The sequence below is a fragment of the Ictidomys tridecemlineatus genome, chromosome 2 (genome assembly GCF_052094955.1).
Source record: "Ictidomys tridecemlineatus isolate mIctTri1 chromosome 2, mIctTri1.hap1, whole genome shotgun sequence".
Taxonomy (NCBI): Eukaryota; Metazoa; Chordata; class Mammalia; order Rodentia; family Sciuridae; genus Ictidomys; species Ictidomys tridecemlineatus.
Genome location: NC_135478.1, coordinates 91,450,009 through 91,471,300, shown reverse-complemented (window position 1 = coordinate 91,471,300; position 21,292 = coordinate 91,450,009). Strand labels below are relative to the sequence as shown.

Below are 21,292 nucleotides of genomic sequence, written 5' to 3'. Positions count from 1 at the left end.
CTGTGCCACTGAGTCACAACCCCAGCCCTTTATTTTGGACAGGGTCTCACTAAGTTTCTGAGACTGGCCTCAAATTTGCCACCTGAGTTGCTGGGATTACAGGCGGGTGCCACCACACCCGGCCTGAACCACGACATTGTTGAAAAGTATTTAGCAACCCCCACCCCCAAAGAAAAGTCCAGGTAGATCATTTTTTCCCACTGAAGCAGAGTACTTCTAAAGTATTCCCCAGAGTAGTTGGAAATGAAGTGATTCATGGGGAAGGGGAGAGGCAGGCTGCCCCCCTTGGAGGAATCCTGAACCCCTGATGCAAAATCAAGCACGAAGTTGAAGTTACAGCTGGAAGTAGCTCCGTTGCCATGTCACACATGCACCGAGAGGTGCAGGTGATCCTGCTTTGGGTTGGAGGCTTGGGAAGAAAACAGAAGGGGATGAGCCACTTCCATGTTCCCTAAAATTATGCCACCTACAGTGTATTACTACCATCTTATGTAAAAAATGCCAGCACAGGTGAGATGCCACTAGGAAAAAAAAACAAACTTACAACTTAATGAAGATCAAAACGCTTAATTAGGCTTTAAGAGAAAAGCCAGGCAAGGGAAATGCCTGAGTTGCAGAGACGATTGTTTCAAGAGACCTTTCCTGAGGACAGAGCTGGACAACAAATGGGTTTACTTGAAATTGTCAACCTGAAATACCAGCAGAGGGGTTTATTCAGGGGTCACTGCAACCCAGGCTATGTGTGCCATGGCCTTGGGGGGCTGAGGCCCAGGGGAGCAAGACTAAAAAGGAGAAGTGCAGGCAAGATGTTTCCAAACAGAAGTTGTTTGGTGGCAGGGGCTTATCGCAGACTGTGACGTGTGTGCAGCCGTTGCCAGGAGAGTTCTTTGGAGAGGCAAGCTGACTGTGAGGCTGCCGTTAGGACTGGCCGTTCCAGGAAGTGGCCTTCGCTGCAAGGTTGCATGTGGGCAGAACAGACAGTAATTGTTCTTGTCATCAGGCAAATATGTGGGCACCTTCCCCTCATCCCATATTAACTTCCCTGAAGTAAGAGAAGGAAGGAGAGCTCTAGCCTATGCTAGGAGACAGCATGCGAGGAGTAAGAAAAACCACTTGTTTTAATGTTTGATCTTCAACCATCTCTTCACAGCTGTTCTCAGAGGAAGAGAGCCAACTCTGTACCATGGTTGCAAGAACAATGTTCCTGGTTTGGGGGAGAGGAGCAGCAGCCTGGGCCTGTTAAAGTCTAGGGAGCACGAGCCTAGAGGCTTTCTTTTCCTTACAAAGTGCCTGAATGGTGTTGTCTTGGCTCACAGGATTGGCCCCGTCTGCGAGGGCTGGAGACTGCAGCTTCTGGGGAAAGCTGGCCCCAGGGCCTGCAGAAGGCCCCAGCAACTCAGCCCAGCCAACAACATACTGGTCAGTAATCCACTGTGCCCAGGGGACAAATGAACCCCTACACACAAAATGTAGGAGCTACCAGGCAACCCTGAGTACTTATGGAGAGTGAATCAGAATCTGGAATGTTCTCTGGGGTGACATAGCAGCCATTTCTCCCTCCTTCTCATTGTGCTTGATGAGGGCTTTGGGGAGCCCAGGTGTCGGGTAGGCATCATTGGCCTGTCTCACCACCAAGACCCTGCAAAGAGGGATAAGGAGGTCAGTGTCCACCCAGCAGTCACTGCCCCTGGACCATCTGAGGCAGGCAGGAATAGGGAGCTTTTCCTGAGGGCTTCTGGACAGCCCTTCACAAGAGGACTCCAGCTGGTTCTAGAATGGGGTACCTAACCCTTCTTGTTAAGCAAGGTGAATTTACCGTGAGGATGTAAGTGGTCCCATTATCATGACTAACTCAAGAGATCACTAATCGAAACCAAAGTAGGTTCTGAAGAGTCTGAAGTAAATACTAGAACAGGTGGTCCAGAGACGGAGCAGGCGCCGAGGCTGGCATCTGACTGCCAGCCTGAGGCGATGAGTTGTCAGCTGCCAGAGCAGCACCAGCCTCTGTCCAAGGGCCATACCAGGTGGCCCAGGACCCGGGCTTCCCTCCCCAGGACAAGAGGCTCCCTGCCTGCAGGGAGCACAGGAGGTGCCCACCTGCTCGTAATCTTCCACGTATTTGTACTTCTTCTCCCGATAGTAGTATCTCTTCTTCATGCAATACAGGACTATGACGTCACACAGCACCGTCGCCTGCACATAGCAAGGGTTGAGAGGATGAGCCCGGTGCTTTAGCTCCTGCTGCTTTGTGTGTGCACTTCCCCCTGAAGTCTGGAATCTCTTACAGGAAGGAAAAGCACCTTCATCTCTGGGGGTGAAGTACGGCCCAGCCCGGAGGGGAGTGGTCTGGGAGGAGGGACGGTGGGGGTGGGCAAGGAAAGAAGCCTGGAGGCTCTAGACTAGAAAGTGCTGCTGACTGCTGGGGAGGCCCAACCACTCACCACGCCCAGCAGCGCCAGGCCAGAGCCGATGTTGATCATGGTAGGAATGATGTCAAACTTCCCAGCCTGCATGTGACAGGAGAAGAAGAGGAAAAGCTCTGACAGGGGTAGGGGAGAGCACATGCAAGGTAGAAAGACACCCCTGTCCTTGCGGGGTCCCCACAACAGCCAACAGGGAGTTGGTGGCAGGCCTACCTTCCCAAACACGATGATGTCGAAGCGGATACCATATGCCTTAATGAGCGTGCGCTGCTCCACGCCAGTGAGGTCCCGGTAGTACTTGGCAAACCTGTGGGCATAGGGCAGGTCAGAGGGAAAGGGCACAGGGTTCCGGGAGAGGGATGTTAGAGCAGGATGCAGTGAGTCTCTTACAGAGGGAGGGTGCTGGAGGCACAGGTAGACCCCTCTCCTTCCACAAGGTAGCATAAGCCTGAATGTCCTTGCTCTCAGTGTCCTTCCTACCTCCTACCTCTCTGACCTCCCTACCTCTCTCAAGGGGACTTGGCCACTAACTGAGAATGTGGCCAGCCAGCAGCAATCTCCAAGACTGCATTGTGTGGTCACAAAACTTAGCATCACCTTTAAAATGTAAAAAGAACTAAGAACCACTGATCCATCAATAGATGAAGAGGGAAATGACATGTGGTCCATCCACACAATGGAATATTATTTGGCCATAACAAGAGGTGAAGCTTTATTATCTGCTACAACATGAATGAACCTTGAAGACATGAAGCAAAATGAAAGAAGCCAGTCATGAAAAGACACATGGTGTATGAGTCCATTAACAGAGGAGTCCAGATGTGCAAAGCCACAAAGTAGCTGCCTATGTCTTCGGGGTGGGAGGGGTGACAGCTAGAGGGATCGGGGTTTCTGAGTTGAAGATGATGTTCTAAAATTGACTGGTTGAACATATGTGTAAATATATAAAAATTACTGGATTCTAGACTTTAATGGGTGATTGCTCACAGAGTAGTCTTAATTCAGCCATAAAATTCAAAGATACAAATGAAACAAAAAACCAGCAAGGAATGGTGGAGGGGAGACTCACTGAGAGCGGTCCCATTCCTCCAGGAGCCGAGGCCTAAACCTGAGGCCTGGGATCTGGCTGGTTTACGGCTTCCATGTTGAGGTCCAGGCCTGGTAGACTCAGCAGGGCTGGTACTGGCTGAGGCTCCACCAGCTGCTCTCTGCTCTAGGGTTCTGATCCAAGCTTGTGGTTTCTACAAGAACTGTGTACTGGTAGAGAGAGCAACTCCTAGGGAAGAGTTCAAATACCTTCCCTGCCATCCACCAGGGAGTGGGGTGGTTCAAAGGGACTATGGATCTGCAGAGATTCTGACAATACGATGCGCATTTGATACCACATGCCACCACTAGAGGGAGACGAGCAACAAAAAAACTTGTGATCCATTCCAGTGTTCCTTGCAGGGCCTGGTTTTAGGAGCAAGTGTGTTTGGGGAAAATTCCTCAAGGAGCATAAGAAAAAGTACACAGCTACAGATTTTGTTGCCTCAAGGAAATGGAAAATACGCTCCTGGCCCTCTTATCAGATGACTAGCTGCACTGGATTAAATAGTGCCTCCCTGAAAATTCATGTCACCCGGAACCTGTGGATGTGACTGTAAATAACTAACTGGAAATAGGGTCTTGGAGGTGCAATTAGTAAAGATCAGGTCGTACTTGATTCAGGTGGGCCCTAAATTTGATATGACTACTGTTCTCACAAGAAGACACACAGAAACATGCATGGAGGGAAGAAGGCCACGTGCAGACAGACAGAAGCAACACATTTGTAGGCCAAGGATTGCTGAGAGCCATCAGAGGCTGGAAGAGATAGGGAGGATCCTGCCTAGAGTCTTGGGAGTGGGGGGCTGGCCCTGTAGACACCTTCATTTTTGACTTCTAGCCTCCAGAACCTACAGAACCCATCTCTGTCAAGGCAGTCAGCTCTGTTATTCCAGCCCAGAGAAACTACTGTGACAGCATTTTCATTAGGAGATACAAGCAAAGGCCTTTCTTGGGCCTAAAACCTGCACCCACTGCACCCTCGAGAGCCTGGGGCAGGCTCAACCTGAGAGCAAGACCCTGCTTTGAGTGCTCTCCCAAGCACATGCCTTCCTGCACAGCCTGCCCTGGGGTGCTGCCCGTGTGCTAGTCTTTGGAGGCACAGATGCCCCCACGGAGGAATAACTCATCCATCAGCCCCCCTTCATAGGGAGTGACGGTCCAAGCTCATGCTCACCTGAAATTGTAGCCAGGAGACACATTGTGGTCAAGGTCCCGGGTATCGAGGCGGCGGAAAGAATACCTGGGCAGGCAGAGGGAGGCAGCTCTGTCCAGGTTGCAGTCCCAGTTGATCTGGATGCCCATGATGCCTCCCTGTGGGACAGAAGCAGACACACCCAGGCTCTCATCAGAGCTGGCTTGGATACGAGAAATGTCCAGGACTGTGAGAAGCCAGGGCCTGCACCTACCTCGACGGCCATATCCTGGAAGCTGTGCCCTGCGTTCTCCACGATTTTGCCAAGACGGAATATGGGGCAGAAGGGATCTGTTTTGGCATCATAAATGCATGATTTGAGGTAGGTGGTGGTGGTGTTGGGAAGAATATTCCTCCTAGAGCCAGAAGGAAGCAGAAATCCATTGTGAGAAAAACCCCGGAGAAGGGCCAGAAGTTTCTCCAAGGTACTGGTGAACTCACACAGCAGCCACCACTTACTTGCTGAAATTAAATTTGGGATACCAGATGTTGTTCTTAACCAAAAGAGTGAAGTTTTCTGCAGCCTTTAAAAAAGCAGGCCTGAAAAAAAAAAAAGAAGGCAACATACTGTTACTAGAAGTAAAAAATAAAATGCATTTAGATAGCTATGTAATATTTCTAACACATAAACATGATTTACAGTGTCACTTTGTCAAAGCAAAAGTGAGGTGCAGCATTTCCGGCATTTTCTGTTCTCTTCTGCAGAAGCACTAGGTCTAGAGCTGAGTCTAAGCTGGCCTTCTGGATCCTTCCCCTAGGAGGCCGATGGAGAACCTGAGGGACTGAGAAGCGGGCTGCTGTCTCACAGCCTCCCTGGAAATCATTCCTGGCCGCTGCCAGTTTCAGGCTTACTCTGGGGAAGGGATGCTAGAAAGATGGGACTTTACAGGTCACAGAACAGGTGAGTTCACCTGCAGGCTGCGTCCTGGCCTCACCTGAAAAGTACACAAGTACTGCCCCCCCCACCCCGCCGGCACACCTGCCTCCTCCCAATGGTGCCATGTGGACTCCCAGCTGACTACCAGGTGAACCTGTCCCAAGGGGACTGTTTCTTTGGTGGATTTGTCTATGGGAGAATCTGGCACCGCAGGGCTAAGTCTTCTGTGGAGGGGCTGGGGCAGTTTCCTGAGCCAGGTGTAAATTGCAGAGCTACAAGTGACATCAGTGGTCTTTTCAGTGGAGGGACAGGAGTAAGGCCATTGACAAGGCTGCTGAGTCCCCACTGCCAAGGAAAGGCCTTGAGCAATACACATCCCTCGGGCTCCATGTCCCCATTCCCTCAAGAGGCAGGGATTCTGCAGAGCTTTGCAAACATCTGCCATTTTCCATTTCAAAGCTTTTGCAGCTACATCTTTGCACCCTGTCTGCAATACTTAAGATCAACTCACCTTTTAAAACAAAGTCGATGTGGAATTCACGACATAAAATTCACTATTTAAGAATCAATCAATTCAGTGGCATTTAGTGCATCTGCAATGTTGGGAAACCGTCACCTCTATCTAGTTCCAGAACATTTGCATCGCCCTAGAGGACCTGTACATCCACCAGGGAGTTAGTGCCTTGAGACCCCACTCTGCTATCTCTACAGATCTGTCTATTCTGGGCATTTCATATGAATAGAATCAAATAACATACGGCCTCTGTGTCTGTTTTCTTTTACTCAGTGATGTTTTAAAGATTCACCCAGGTTGTAAGGGGGTGTCAGTGCTTCATTCCTTTTTATGAGGCTGAGTAATATTTTATGCTATGCACACACCAAAATTTGTTTATGCATTCTTCTGCTGATAGGCATTTGGGTTGATTCCACCTTTAAGACTAACTCATTTTTTTAATTGATATTTACTTTGAAATGAAACTTTCCCTCATGACCATAAAAATATCACTTGTGCTGGGTGTGGTGGCATGTGCCTGTAATCCCAGCTTCTTGGGAGGGTTAGGCAGGAGGATCACAAGTTTGAAGCCAGTTTGGGCAATTCAGCAAGACCATGCCTCAAGATTTTTTAAAAAATCTTTTAAAAAGGGCTGGGGATGTAGAACACTTGCCTACCATGCATGAGGTCCTGGGCTCAATCCCCAGCACTGCACACATACAAAAATCACTCACATCAGGTCAGACGTCATTGTTTAAATAAATATAATGAAATAAAAACAATGTTACTAAAACATGTAGTTAATATTTTATGCAACATTCCTAATCTGGGGCTTGTTCAGTGTGAGAAATGGAAATAAGCAAGTGACAGGTAATAAAGACACTCCACCCAAAATGGAAATAGGAATATCTTTCTCATCATGTGACTCAATGCAATTTCTTGCATCGGTTTGCTTTTAAAAATCGTCTCACACAGACTTAGATCTACTAAACCCTTATCCAATATAAATGTACTGTGAGGCACACTACAAGCCACATTATAATTAAAAGTTTCCTAGTACCCACATTTAAAAATAAAAATAGCAACATTAATTTTATATAAAAACCCAAAATATCCACAATATTACTTCTGCATGTAACCAACATATTAAGTACATATTATATTCTTTTTTTTTTTCATAATTAATTTCAGACCCTACAGTGTACTTCACACCAACAGAAGACCCAGCCACATTTCAAGTACTCAGCAGCCACACTTGGCCAGTGGCTCCCCTGCTGGAGAGCACAGCTCTGGGAGATCTTTCTGACTCTGAAAAGCTAGGATTCCCTTCCTTTCAGTGTTGCACTCCTTAGTTCACATCAGCAGTCTCCATGTTTTCTTCTACGCCCAGGATGAGCTGCAGAAGCTCCCTGCTCCCCTGGCTTTCAGTCTGATCTCTGGATGACAAAGCCCCAGGCAACAGGAATTCTCAAGGGAAGGTCTTAGACTCCACCCTTTCAAACTACAGCAAATTGCAACTGGGAAGAATGTTATCCTAGGGCAACCCCCAACCTGTTCTGGTTTATAGAATACCCTTTGGCAGATTTTTATTATTTTCCTGTCCCCCCTTTTCCGGTAATGGAACCTCAGATTTCCTTTGGAAGTCACACTTCCCCTACTCTCAGCCTGGGTCATTTGGGTGAGGCTGACTCTAGCCCGAACTCTAGAGGTGGACATGTGACCCAGGCATGCTGAGAAACAAACTGTCCCCCAGCCACGGTGACAGATCAAGAGATGTAGCCCAGAACGTGATTATGGACAGGTCTAGACTCTGCACAGCTAGGAAGGAGGTCCCCCTGGGATTATGCCAGGGGTCCAACAAATGAACCTGACATGGAAAGAGACAGAGGCCGGATGTGGGATAGACAGTCTCTGAGCCTCAGATTGAGCCCTGCTAGGTCTTTTAGGCTAGCTGAATGATGAAGTACCCCTGATCTGTGTGTGTGTGTGTGTGTGTACACCCATGATAAAGCACTGAGATCTGTTTCTTCTCAGTTATTTGCAACTAACGGAGTCCTAACATACAATAAGTCAAACTGCACCCTTATCCTAAGTGACCACTTGGGGCTCACCTCACCACTGAAGGTTGATGCTCTGTGGTTAAGGAGCACTGTCCCAGACACCAAGAGCACACAGATGGCCCCCAAACCTTCCCTGCCGCCTCCCTCAAGGTGTAGAACCAGGGTTGGGGGCGCTCTCAGGCAGAACTCACTTTGGCACATGTGTGTCATCCTCCACTGGGCACCAGGCTGCCACCTCACAGGTCTTCACTGACCCATTGAACGGCACGCATCTTCCAGTCTTGACTCCTGTGGGGGGGATGGGGAGCCAGGTCTACAGGGGGCTATTTCCTCCCTTTGTGAGGTAGGGAGTAAGCCCCTCATAACATCCTATGTAGCCAGTCTGGAACAATTCTAATTCTGGGACTTAGGGTATCCAGAAATTGGAACTGGAAGGTGGTTGCCTTAGTGCTGGCCACATCTCTGCTTTGCAATCTCAGGACCAAAGTGATTCCAAGTCACAGAATGCAGCAAGATCTGGGCTGGCTTCTGGGACTCAAATGACACAGGGTCCCTGGGCCTCCTCTGACATCAGGCTCACCTGGGGTTGCGTGGCATTGGAGAATGGTGCGGGGAATCTTTTTCTGGTGCTGGGGATTGAATCCAGGGCCTCAGCCATGCTAAGCTCACCTCTACATCTGAGCCCCACCCCCAGTCCGCTGGGCATAGGGAGGATTTATTTATCCCTGAGACTTCTCTTTCAGAGATGCTGTGTGGAGACAGTGATCTTGTCAGGAACTGCCTTCCTGGGGCTAAGCATCTGCTGAGGGGTCACTACTAACCATTCCTACCATTGCTGTGGATGTCGGCAGACCCAGAAGTGCAGTCTGTATCTGATTTGCACACAGTGGTCTTATCAGGAATCTAAACAAAGGAGATGGAGTGAAAACAATTTCCATCTGGTCCAGCCACTCACTCAGGGTTGTGGAGAGTGGGGTGTGAGGCCCAGGGCTTTCCCAAGGAGCCACCTACCTCGGGACAGATGCTCTGGGTCTGGTTCATGGTGATGATCATGTTGGTCATGATGAAGAGGGAGTTTTCCTCCTGCAGAGAGGGCGAGAGGGAGGGAGCCTTGTCAGATCACCCTCAGAGGAGTCGGGCTGGGACGTTAAAAAAGCTAGGTATCTCCTTAATAGGATGATTTTAAAAAGCGAATATTATGGTCTCCCATGAGAGTTTATAACCTAACAGGGACTCTAATGGGCACAGTGTATGCTTGTAATCCCAGTGACTTAGGAGGCTCAGGAAGGAAGATTGCAAGGTTTGAGGTCAGCCTCGGCAAATTAGCAAGACCCTATCTCAAAAAAAAGTAAAAAGGATGCCCCTGAGTTCAATTTCCAAGCCCTCCCACCCCTGCAAAAAAAGTTTAATTTTCCTGTTATGTGAATTTTACCTCAATTTTTAAAGAATCTACAATCTGAAACAGATCCTCAACAGATTTTGACTTATTAAGGGAAAAGAGCCAATAGTAGTTCAAAACTTGCTCTGTCAACCAATGACTTCTGAGGTATTAAAACACAAAGCCCCCAAGGCCTCAAACTTGACTTCTTTTTTTAGCAGGGAGGGTACAGGGGCACTCAACCACTGAGCCACATCCCCAGCCCATTTTTGTATTTTATTTAGAGACAGAGTCTCACTGAGTTGTTTAGCACCTTGCCATTGCTGAGGCTGGCTTTGAATTTGAGATCCTCCTGACTTATTTTCTTTTATAACTATAATTGAAAAGAAATAAAACATTCTAGAGAAGAAGTTCAGGGGCATTTCTGACATTTCTGTCCTTGACAAGGTTCTGTTTTCTCCTTGTAGATCTGGAGGTGCCAAAGCACTGGTCCAGTTTCTGGAAAGCCACTTGCTGGGGCTGATACTGAAGGGTTGCTAAGTACTGGCTGGGCTGTGGCTCAGAGGTCCAGCACTTGCCTTGTGTGTGCAAGTCCTGGGTCTATCCCCAGAACTGCCACAAACAAAAATTGCTAATTTTGATCTCCTAATACAAGGACCTAATATAAGGAATTAAAGATAAAGACCCCAGAAGGTTCTGGTCGGACCCCTCCCCTCCACTGGGCACGGGCATTTTTTTAAAGAGATGCCAGCAGCGTCCAGCATTTCATTTCATACTCCTGAAAAAAGCAGTCAGCTCTGGGAGCCATCTCAGGGACCAAGGTCACTATGGACACCCCCCAATATGTCAAGGTGGTAGAAGCTTTAGAAATGGTAGGTATCTTCCTGCAGAGACAAGGAAATGGCCACAAGAGGAGGCTCGAGGTGGGAGTCTCTCCTGATACCCGGTCATATCCCCAAAGTGTCGAAGAGAAACACACTCCTCTCACAGGTTGAGGGAAGGCTGCTCCTGAGCCTCTCTGAGCTGGACTCCCAACAATTCAGTGTGGTCTACTTTTTGTTTCCTCTGATCTATTTCAAATTTAGGGAAACTTCAGTCTGAAGATGAGCCAAGTAGATGCAGTGGTTGGGTTCCCTCAACGGAGAAGCCCGAGGACACAGTGAGAGCAGAGCAGAGAGCCCACAGCCCCAGCTCCCATGAGTGACAGGTGGCAGAGCTGCTGGGTGGTCCTTTCCACTCAGGGCAGAAGCAGGGTTCATTCCTTCCTTGGCTAAAGCAGACTGGGCAGGACAGTCCCACAGCTTGCCAGGATGAGGCCGTGCCCCCACGGGGAGCATGGACAGGTGTCCCCAGGACCACCCCGTTCCATTGCACCTTTAAAGCTCATCATCTCCGGCCTCTCTCTGGACCCCACCAGACCATTCTCTTAAGAAGGCAGGGGAATGGACACATTGGAGAGCTGCTGAAGCCTCTGCTTCCCTTTTTTTTAATTGTGTACCAATTAAAAAAAGAGAGTTGGCAACTCATCTGAATTTGGCCACTGTGGGCACTGCACACATCAGCCATCTGGAGGGGTATGGTAGGGTTTGGCCATGTGGCACATAGCTAAAGAGTCAATATTTAACTTGCAGCTTGAGGCTGGGGATGTGGCTCAGTGGTGAAGTGTTTGCCTACTGAGGCCCTGGGTTCAAACCCCAACGCCTTCAAAAAAAAAAAAAAAAAAAAGACCAAAATATTAACTTGCAGCTTAATGGGCTGGAGACTAGAATGTCACCATCAGTTTCTCCCCTGACTTTGTTCCTGATGGAATCCTGTGCTGTCTCCTTTTGGTCTGCGGTTTGTCCTCTAACTGTGGTAGACACTGACAGAGACGATTGACCTTGTAGATGTAAGATAATAAAGCAAATGCAAAATGTGGGAAAGTGCTGTTTTCCCCGTGAACTTCTCCCAGAATTTAAGACGTTCGCTATCTTACCTTTTAGAGCTTGAGACAGACCAAGATGTCCACATGGAAGGACATCTGAGGCCAGCCACACTTTAGAGTTGGAGAGCCACAGCTGACTGAATGATACCCCTTAGACCTGAAGCCCAAAAGAGACATGGCTGTGCTGCTTTCTGGGGCTAAAACAACCAGTCTGGGTATCAGAGATGGTAGAACCCTGGGTACCGATCATTAAGCAGGCATGATAAGTTAGTACAGAGAAAGTGACACCTGGAGGCTTCAGTATCAGACAGATCAGAGTAGGAGACCTACCTGAGCTGGAATCACATAATCAGCCACATCCCAGATCCGGAACCCAAGTGTAGAAGTATTGGTCACAGCCACGCCTTTGGCCTTGGTAGTCACTGAGCTGACCACGGAGTCCATTTCCTGGTAACCCTTTTCCCACACGAACACCCACCTATAAAATAACACAGGCCTCTTAAGTGGCCATTAGGATCCAGAGAATCTGAATGGACGCCAGGGAGCCTCTGACAGCCAGAGGCTGAAAGTACCACCATGTTTACTAATTGCGACTTTGCAAAAGCTGCTTAACCTTTGGAGGCTCCACCTCCATTTGTGCAAGAGGGAAAGAGTGGCCCCTTTATTTATTTTGTGAGAAATAAATGAGATGGTGTAGGAAAAGCACCAGTATCACAGAGGAAAAGCTCAATGAATACTGTCTTTATTGGATATTTGAGCATTTTCAATACACTGGGGCCTAAGGGAATGACCAAGAGATGACACATTGTGATAGGAATAGTTTCCATTTGAGTGATTTTAGGATCAGGCACAGCTTTAAAGTCATTTTATATGTATGAACTCATTTAATCCTGACCACTTCATGAGGCAAGTATCATTATTATCATCTCCAATTTACAGAGGAGGGAATGGAGACACACATGTGGCCATCCTGCCCTGAGCATCCATGTGTCAAACTAGAATTGAATGGGAGCTTTACTGCAGATGAATTTCTAGAAGTCCTGAAGAAGAGGACTCCTCAGGGGAAAAGCCCATCTCTAGGATGGGCAGTCCATCTGGAGACTGCTCTGATCAAACGAACCCACAAGTAACCCAAACTAGTGAATTCTGAAATCTTAGCATCTAGTACTTCTAGGAAGGGAAGTGGATCCTAACACTTCTCAATTCTAGAAATAATAGTAATAATAGTCTGTGGCATATGTTTAGTAGCTCTGGTGGGGAGGAGTTTTGGTTGCTATAATGTTCCAGTGGTGGGTTGAAACAAACATTATTCTATGCATGTGACATACACTAAATCATTTAATTCTATAACAGTGGTGAAGCTCTATGACCATTTCCATATGATAGATGGGAAGAACTGAGTCCCAGAGTGGTTTAGCCACTTGGCCAAAGTTATGCCTAGTGAGCAATAGAGCCAAGCTGAGCTGTGAACTGAGACTCTATTTCCAAAGTGTGTTTTGGTGTCCTAACCGCAACCCACAAATGCTTTCGCATTTTTAATCACTCAAAATAACAGTAACCTTCTCATTTCAGAAAACAGAATCATACATGTGATCTGAATTCTTGGGAGAAAGAAACAAACTACTATAAAAAGTGCCTTGAGGGGCTGGGGCTTAGTGGTGGAGCACCTGCCTCACATGTGTGAGACACTGGGTTCCATCCTCAGCACCACATAAAAATAAACAAATAAAATAAAGTTATTGTGGGAAAAAAAAGTACCTTGAAAGGTCAAGGTAGGATTCTCTTTTCTAGAGGGAGCACCATGGGTAAGAGGCTTAAGGGCTTCTGGTTCAAGTTCAAATCCTGACTCTGCCACTCATCAGCTGTTTGACACTGGGTTATTTATGGGTTTATTTGATCTGAGGAATCTCCAAGTTCACTGCCCATCCTAGAGATGGGCTTTGCCCTTGACAAGTCCTCTTCTTTGGGGCTTTTAGAAATTCAGCTGCTGGAAAGCTCCCATTCAATAGGAAGGTCATCATTATTTTACTATCAAGTACAGGGAGTTGCGAAATCAGAGACAGATTGTTTCATACCAGTCATTATCATGTGATTATTTCCTCATCATGTGACTGATAACTGAATTAGATGACTGGGGACTGTGGGTTCAGTCTCTATGAGGAATAGTTGTTTGGGAGAAGAGACCACAGTTTCACCAAGATTAACTAGATCAGGAAGTTTAAAAGTTGTTTTTTTTTTTTTTTAAAGCCCATTCCTCAGAACAGAGTTGGCTCTGATTATAGCAAAATGTCTAAAAGCAAGGCACTGCTGCTTAAAAACCCTCATAATCAAGGCAGACAACACTTTCTAAGAACCCCACAGAACTGCACTACACTTGATCTTAGCCAAAAGGACAAGAAGCAATTAGAATTGCACTAGAAACATGAGGTGAATCCTATGTGTGATTTAAAAATTTCTAGAGGCCACATTAAAAAGTAGAAAGACACAGAAAAAAATAATTCTTAGGTAGCCCAATATGTCTAAAATATTTTAACAGTCATCAATTTCAAAAAGTATCAATGTGATATTTTACTTTTTCTTGTACTCTTCAAAATCCAGTGTATATTTTTACAATTCCAGTGCATCTCAATTTGGAGTAGAAATGGATAAGTGTTCAATAGCCATCTGTGACTAGTGGCTTCTTTAAGGTGTAAGAATTTTACAAGTACCCAAAGGTAGAAGTGAACCAATCTTCTCATGAGAATAAAAGTTAAGACCTAAAAGCTGCCTAGAACTTCTGATCCCAAATTCTGCAGGAGTGCATCACAACCATTGTGGGGGAGAAGCTGGTCATGTTGGAACTATTTCATCCCTAAGACTTAATGAGTCCAAACCCAGGTATAGCCCAGGAGGTTCTTATGTTGAGTCTCTACCTGGATTTTTTAACTTTTTGTGTACTGGGGATGGAACCCAGGGCCTCATGAATGCTAAGCATGCACTTCACCACGGAACTGAACCCCAGCAAGACATACTCATGAACACTCAGTACCAGCTGTTGCAGGGCTGGCTGATTGATGCTGGAAGCCAAAACTACCAGACTATGTGAATACCCCTGGGCAGGGTAAACAGATTCCAAACTTCATCCCAAGGTGGGGGAATCTGTTACTTTTCAAAAATTCCTCAGATGATCTTTCCTAATAAGGTAAATTTGCAAAACACCAGGTCACCCGACCACCAACTTTGCTGAACATAAGAATCAGCTGGGGAGTTGGCCATACTCTATAGCCGATTCTGAAGGTCTGGGATGAGAGCCATCAATCATATTTTCTATAGATTCCCAAATGGTTCCAATGAGCAGTTTGGGGACCACTACTCTAGGCCTTTTAGGAAAGTGATCTAGCAGATGTATCTGTTAACCCAGCATCTGTAGACACCATAATGCTCCACCTTGAAAGAGAGCCCAGCTGGCAAGGTAATTGCTACCTCCTTCCCTGGGTTGAATTACACTATAACAGGTGCATTCAATTAAATCAAACATTTAGCAGGGCATATATAAACACAAGCGGCTCAAGGGGGAATGACTATACTAAAGCAGGTATCCACACCCTCCGCCCCAAACAATGCTGTAAAACAGTCACTGTCCTTTAAACACTTTTGGGAAGTGCGACCTCTCCACTATCTTGGGTTACCGCATAATGATCAAAGGAAAGGAGAGGAAGCCACAGACTCAGAAGGAACCAAATGGAAACCCCAAGCCTTGGTTTTGTCAGTGGGTCATCAGAATGGCAAGTGAAGAGAGGAAACTGAGACGTTTAGGGCAAAGTTCCCACAGCCCAGGGCCATCAAGGAGCAAGTTGAAAGGTAAACGTGCAAGGTGACGGTCTAGCCAGGCTTTCCCTTCAGCACCCTGAATCAAAGCAGCTTCCCGTCGCCGAGGCCCGGACAGAGCCCGTCTCGGTGGCCCGAGCCCGGGTGTGTGCACGGCGCAAGTGGCCAGGGTGGGCAGGTGCACCGCGCGGGCCGAAGGGGGCGGGTGCCCGCTGCCGGCCGTCGGGGACCCCCAGCCCCGGCCCCGCCGGCCCACCGCTCGCTCACCCGATGACGTAGGCCAGGATGAGCAGCTGCACACCGCGGTTCATGAGCCCCACTTTACGGCTGCGGATGAGCACGATGCGCGGCGTGTCGTACTCGAACAGGAAGGCCGCCAGCACCGTGCAGCAGCCCGCCATGGCCCCGGCCGCCGCCGCTCGCCCCGCCGCCTGGTCCCCGCGCCGGAGTCCCGCCCAGGAGGCCCTGCCGCCGCCTCCCCGCCGTCCGTCGCGGGGGAGGGCCCGGAAGGAGGCGGCGCGGGCCCGGGGAGGCGTCACCACCCCTCGGGGATGAAGGAAAGGGTTACCTCCCTCTCAGGGACCAGTGACCGCAGGCGCGGGTGCAGGGGCGCGGTGACAGCCTCCAGCGTGGCGGGCGTGGGTAGTGACCCATGGGAAGGGCTCGATGGAATGAGAGTCCCTCCCCTGGAGGATGGGGCCAGCAAGAAGAGGGTCCTCTTTCTGGAAGGAGTCACCCCACAAGGGGGCTGAGGTCGGGTAGGGGCTGTTGATCATATATGCCCTATCTGACATGGCGCCCAGGCAGCTTCTCTTCCTGTGTCTCCGTTTCTCGGCGCCAATTTTCAATCCCGCTGGCGGAAAACCCAGCCCAATAAGAACTAATTTCGTATGCTTTGGAACTGACATCTGAAAGAACTTACCAATAAACAAGCTCCCGTTTATCTAAGTCCTGCCTCTTATCCTTAGAGTTATATAAGCACATAGCCTTTTGAAACGAAGTGGAACTTCTCTGGTCATTTGTCTCCCGAAACCCTGGAGACGGGTGAGCTCGTTTTAACAGAGCCCCATCTCCGGCTCCAGGAGACATCTCGTTCACCTTTTCAGGCGCTGGCTCTTTACACCCACCACTGATCCGGCTTAGGTAAGTTCCCCTCCTGGCTTGTCACCCTCCACGGGCTATCGCAAGAACCGGGACCGTGATCGTCTGGCACACTCCTGACGCCCAGATAGAGGGGATAGAACCCACCCCACTAAGGCCTTTAGAGCCGCAGTGAACTCTCTGACAACCCGTTTTCTTTTGGGGTGTGAGGCTTCTGGGTTCAGGTGAGAGACCTCTCTGTTTCTTCCTTCTCCTTCTGTAACCAGGAAATCCTAGTTCTAGGTTCTTCGTGGCCTCGGGCTTTTGCCCCTCGAGAGTTGCCCCTCGCTGCCTTTCCTTTCCAACTCTTCCTAGAGTCTCCACGATCCCCAGGGTCTTAGAAGGGGACGCCCTTTTAGCCCTTGCTGATCGTTTTTCCTGCCAGTAGTCTCTCTCTTTCGCTATTGTTAGACCAGGACACAAGAAAAGACCACTGACTCCAATTAAAATCAAATTAAAGCAAGCTTATTATTTCGACCTGCTGGGCTGCCTCTCCCTCCCAAAAGGGCGGGAACAAGATAGCCTTGTAGCTTTCCTGCAGCCCAGCTTTATAGCCCAGAAAGTTACACAAAGGGGGGGTTACAGATAACAGAACTCTGACAAGCATCACACTAATGGTAGTTTACATTTTTTGCTGGCCCCAACATCAGAATTTATGAGGACCATTAGAGCCTCAGAGAAGGTCGTTGTCTGGCCAGGGAAGACCAATATTTATGAGGTGTCACTAAGTTTCAGAGAGGGCTGTTACCTGGTCAGAGAGCCAGGCATGGGTGAGTTCAAGGCACGGGCAGGCATTCCAAGCAGGTTCAGAATTTGCAGTAATTTATAGTAAAGCCGAAATTATCTTTTCATGGCTTTGTGGCAAGATGGCTCCCAATTTTAAGAAAAGATCAGGTTGGGTCTATCACTATCTCTGTCTCTGTCTCTGTCTCTCTCTCTCTCTCTGTCTCTCTCTCTTTCTCTCTCTCTCTCTCTCTCTCTCTCTCTGTGAACATGAGCACCTCCTCGTCCATACCTGAAACCTCACCCCTCAAATGTCTAATAAAAAATCTGGCCACACTCTCTCTCACACCAGACATCAAGCCCAAACTCCTGATCAAATTCTGTACCCAAGATTGGCCTACATATCCTCTGGATAATGGCAATCATTGGCCTCTAGAAGGCTCATTAGATCCAAAGCTTCTCTGGAACCTTTTTAACTACTGCCAGCATCTGAAAAAATGGAAGGCGATTCCCTACGTTGAAGGTTTTAGCCTTCTCGCATAGCACCCTGCTCTCTGCCTATCCTGCTCTCCCTCTCAAGTTCTTGCTCGCAAACCCCTCCCTTCCCCTACTTCCACTCCTGACCTAGTGGACTCTTCCTCATTTGACCCGGCAGACGAACCCCCACTTTATCCCGCAGCCCCACCTGCTCCTCCTCTCCCGACATCCCCTCCTCCTCCTTCGTCTGATCCCACAGATCCTCAGCCTTCCATTTCGTCCTCTTCCCCTTCCCCTTCTTCCTGTCCGTTGCCGACCGACTCTTTCAGCCCTCCTGTTACCAGGTCCAAGGGACCCCTTCCCACCCCCATGACAATAGCATCCCTTTGTGAGGTTGCTGGCCCCAGGGTGTTATCCGAGTACATGTGCCCTTCTCCATGTCCGATCTTATGCAGCTAGAAAGGAAGCTAGGCTCATTCACCACTGACCCCACCACTTACATTCAGGAATTTCAATGGGTTCTGCAAGCATATAGCCTCACTCATCATGACATTTACATGCTCCTGGCCTATATACTTCTCCCTGAGGAAAGGCTAGGCCAATGAAAATCATAGAACCAATCCCAACCACCCTTCGGGCCCACACGCTGTCCCAGAGCAAGATCCTCTATGGGATTACAACACCCCTGGAGGTTTGCATTCTCATGAACTTTTTGCATCCTGCCTCTTGGCTGGCCTGAAGAAGGGCACCTGCAAGGCCGTTAATTTTCAAAAGGTGCAGGAGGTCATTCAGAAGAAGGAAGAAACACCTTCAGAATTCTTGGATAGACTAACTAAGGCCCTCCAACAGTACACAAACCTCGACCCAGAAACCCCTGACGGTCGCCATGTCTTAATGACATATTTTCTGGCCCAAAGCTACCCTGACATTAAGGCCAAGCTTAAAAAGCTTGAACAGGGCCCTGCTACCCTTCAGACCAAAATCCTCACGGTCGCTTTCAAGCTTTTCCATGGTAGGGAAGACAAAAGTGAATGCCACAGGCAGAAGACTGAAAATGCCAAATTCCAAATGTTGGCCCAGGTCATTCAGGGAAGGCCATCACCACACTGTCCTAATAAGACACCCCCTGGAGCTTGCTTCAAATGTGGTAAGGAGGGACATTGGGCCAAGGTTTGTCCTTCGCCAAGGACACCTTCCACCCCCTGCCCAAAATGCCACCAAAGTGGATATTGGGAGTCAGACTGTCCAACAACCCGGAGGGGAGGCTGGTCAGCCGCCCTGCAACCCCAGCCTCTCCTAGGCTTGGCAGAGGAGGATTGACAGAGCCCTGGGCCTTTCCTCCCTACTATAACCATCAAGAAGCAAGAGCCCAGGGTCACCTTCCTGGTGGATGGACGCTCCATTACCTTCCTCTTGGATACTGGTGCCACTTTTGAGGTCTTGAGGGAGTATTGGAGCCCTACCACGCCTTTGAAAACTCCTTTTGTCGGGGTAGGAGGTAAACAGATTTTCCCTCGAAAAATTCCCCCCTTATCATGCTATATGCAGGGATCCCTTTTGTCCTTAACACACTCCTTTCTCTTTATGACCCATTGCCCCATTCCCCTTCTGGGAAGGGACATACTCTCACTATTGAAGGTCACCATTCACATATCACCCTCACCTCCCCCGCCTCTCATTTCCTCATGATGATCCTAGGGACAGATACACGTCCATCATGCACTCTCCCACGACTATCTAAACCAGTTAACCTCGAGGTTTGGGACATAACTACGCCCTCTGCGGCTAAATGCAGTCCTTTTCGTATTGTTTTATGGGACCCTTCAAGATACATTAATCTACCACAATATCCACTTACAACCACAGCCCTCCTCAGGTTAGAACCCATCATCCAGGACTTATTACGGAAGGGGTATCTCAGGCCTATGTACTCTTCTTTCAACACCCCCATTCTGGTAGTTAAGAAACCCAATGGGTCCTATGGATTGGTTCAAGACCTTCGCCTCGTCAACTCCTCCGTGGTCCCCATTCATCTGCTAGTATCCAACCCCTACACCCTTCTCTCTCAGATCCCTGCTACTACTACCTACTTCTCAGTCCTAGATTTAAAGGATGCCTTATTTTCTGTTCCCTTGTCTTTAGAGTCTCAAAATATCTTTGCTTTTACATGGACTGATCCTCACACCCGCCATTCTCATCAGCTTACCTGGACCGTCCTTCCTCAGGGATTCAGGGATAGTCCCCATCTCTTTGGCCAGGTTCTTGCCCAGGACATCACATCCTTCCACCCCTACCCTCCTTCAATATGTCGATGATCTTCTTCTATGTAGTTCCTCTTGGGAAAAGTCTCAATCCTACACCGCCCAGCTTCTCAATTTCCTGGCAGATTAGGGGTATAGGGTGTCTTCCCACAAGGCCCAGGTTTCCCAGTCTGCTGTCACCTACCTTGGCTTTCACCTTGTACTGGGAAAAAAGGAAATAACGCTAGATAGGAGGCAACTCCTTTCTAATCTTCCGGTGCCTCATACGAAAGCCGAAATACTGTCATTCCTAGGACTAGCAGGATATTTTAGGGCCTGGATCCCAAATTATGCTCTTCTAGCCAAACCCTTGTATGACCTAGTAAAGGGACCCCCTGATGAACCTCTCGCCTCCTCCCCCACCCCCCCACCCCCGCTACCACTTCTGCAACTTCAGCAACTCCTCTTAAAGGTACCTGCCCTTCACCTTCCAGATCTTTCAAGGCCATTTCATCTATATGTCCATGAAAAAGGAGGACAAGCACTTGAGGTCTTGGGTCAAACCTATGGGCCTACATTCGCACCTGTGGCATATCTGTCCAAGCAATTAGATCCTACCATCCGTGGGTGGGCCCCTTGCTTAAGAGCTCTGGCTGCTGGACAAATCTTACACAAAGAAGCCTCTAAGCTGACTTTTGGGGCCCCTTTAACTATCCATTCCCCACACCATTTGAAGGATCTTTTAGCTTATAAGGGCCTTCAAACCCTTCCGCCATCCAGAGTTCTGTCACTCCTCACTTCCTTTCTGGAAAACCCCAATATTACATTCCTCTCTTGCTCTACACTGAACCCTGCCTCCCTGCTCCCAACGACCTCCACACCTGACGCTCTAGTTCACAATTGCTTAGAAACCTTGGATGATTTCCTCCCCTGTCATTCTTCCATTTCTGAGGGACCACTCACCAATCCCGACCTTATCTGGTTCACTGACGGCAGTTCCTTTAGGCAAAATGGCACTCATTACTCTGGATATGACATTGTTTCGGCCACTGAGATTATAGAAGCCAAAGCTCTGCCTTCAGGAACCATCAACCAACAGGCTGAACTTGTAGCAGTCACTCGTGCCTGCCTTCTAGTGCAGGGCAAATCCCTCACCCTTTATACTGACTCAAAATATGTCTTCCATATTCTATTATCCCATTCTCCAATCTGGAAGGAGCGAGGTCTACTTACCACCAAAGGTAATATGATCACTAATTCGGCTCTCATAACTAATTTGACAGAGGCCTCTCCCACCTCCGCAACAATCAATGTCTCTGGCACCTGTTTCTTGGTTACTGTAGTTCCTCAGCTGTCTTTGAATTCCGACAATTGGTCCCACTTCTCGCACCAGTAGGGCAGTCTTTCTACCGGTTCTGGTAGGCCTCACATTAACAACCTCAGTGGCGAGTCTCGGACTCTCTGGTGGA

The 21,292-nt window shown here is 48.5% G+C and overlaps 2 protein-coding genes and 1 long non-coding RNA gene across 8 annotated transcripts in view; 2 read left to right on the top strand and 1 right to left on the bottom strand.

Moving 5' to 3' along the window:
- Camkk2 (calcium/calmodulin dependent protein kinase kinase 2) overlaps positions 1-6,341 on the top strand; it is a 52,971-nt gene extending 46,630 nt beyond the window's left edge. For all 4 annotated transcript variants that reach the window (XR_013434825.1, XR_013434821.1, XR_013434820.1 and 1 more), the window contains one exon: positions 1,151-6,341. The gene's annotated coding sequence lies outside the window, so the exon portion shown is untranslated. The remainder of the gene's footprint in view (positions 1-1,150) is intronic.
- Positions 656-15,644, bottom strand: P2rx4 (purinergic receptor P2X 4). 2 transcript variants are annotated; one of them, XM_013360485.4, is made up of 12 exons: positions 15,511-15,644; positions 11,767-11,914; positions 9,146-9,217; positions 8,956-9,037; positions 8,326-8,422; positions 5,164-5,244; positions 4,919-5,060; positions 4,687-4,823; positions 2,637-2,730; positions 2,442-2,507; positions 2,098-2,193; positions 656-1,639 (listed from the first exon to the last, which is right to left on the bottom strand). In XM_013360485.4, exons 1-12 carry the CDS (start codon positions 15,642-15,644, stop codon positions 1,613-1,615), a joined length of 1,176 nt encoding a protein of 391 aa, XP_013215939.1. In that variant the 3' UTR covers positions 656-1,612. The 2 variants fall into 2 exon arrangements, with proteins under 2 accessions (XP_013215939.1, XP_005329661.1); XM_005329604.5 differs by having other exon boundaries at positions 8,965-9,037.
- A 498-nt stretch (positions 15,645-16,142) lies between these two features.
- The window catches only part of LOC110598593 (uncharacterized), a 52,925-nt gene continuing 47,775 nt past the window's right edge, over positions 16,143-21,292 (top strand). For both annotated transcript variants that reach the window (XR_002484453.3, XR_002484452.3), the window contains exon 1: positions 16,143-16,386. This is a non-coding gene — a long non-coding RNA (uncharacterized LOC110598593). The remainder of the gene's footprint in view (positions 16,387-21,292) is intronic.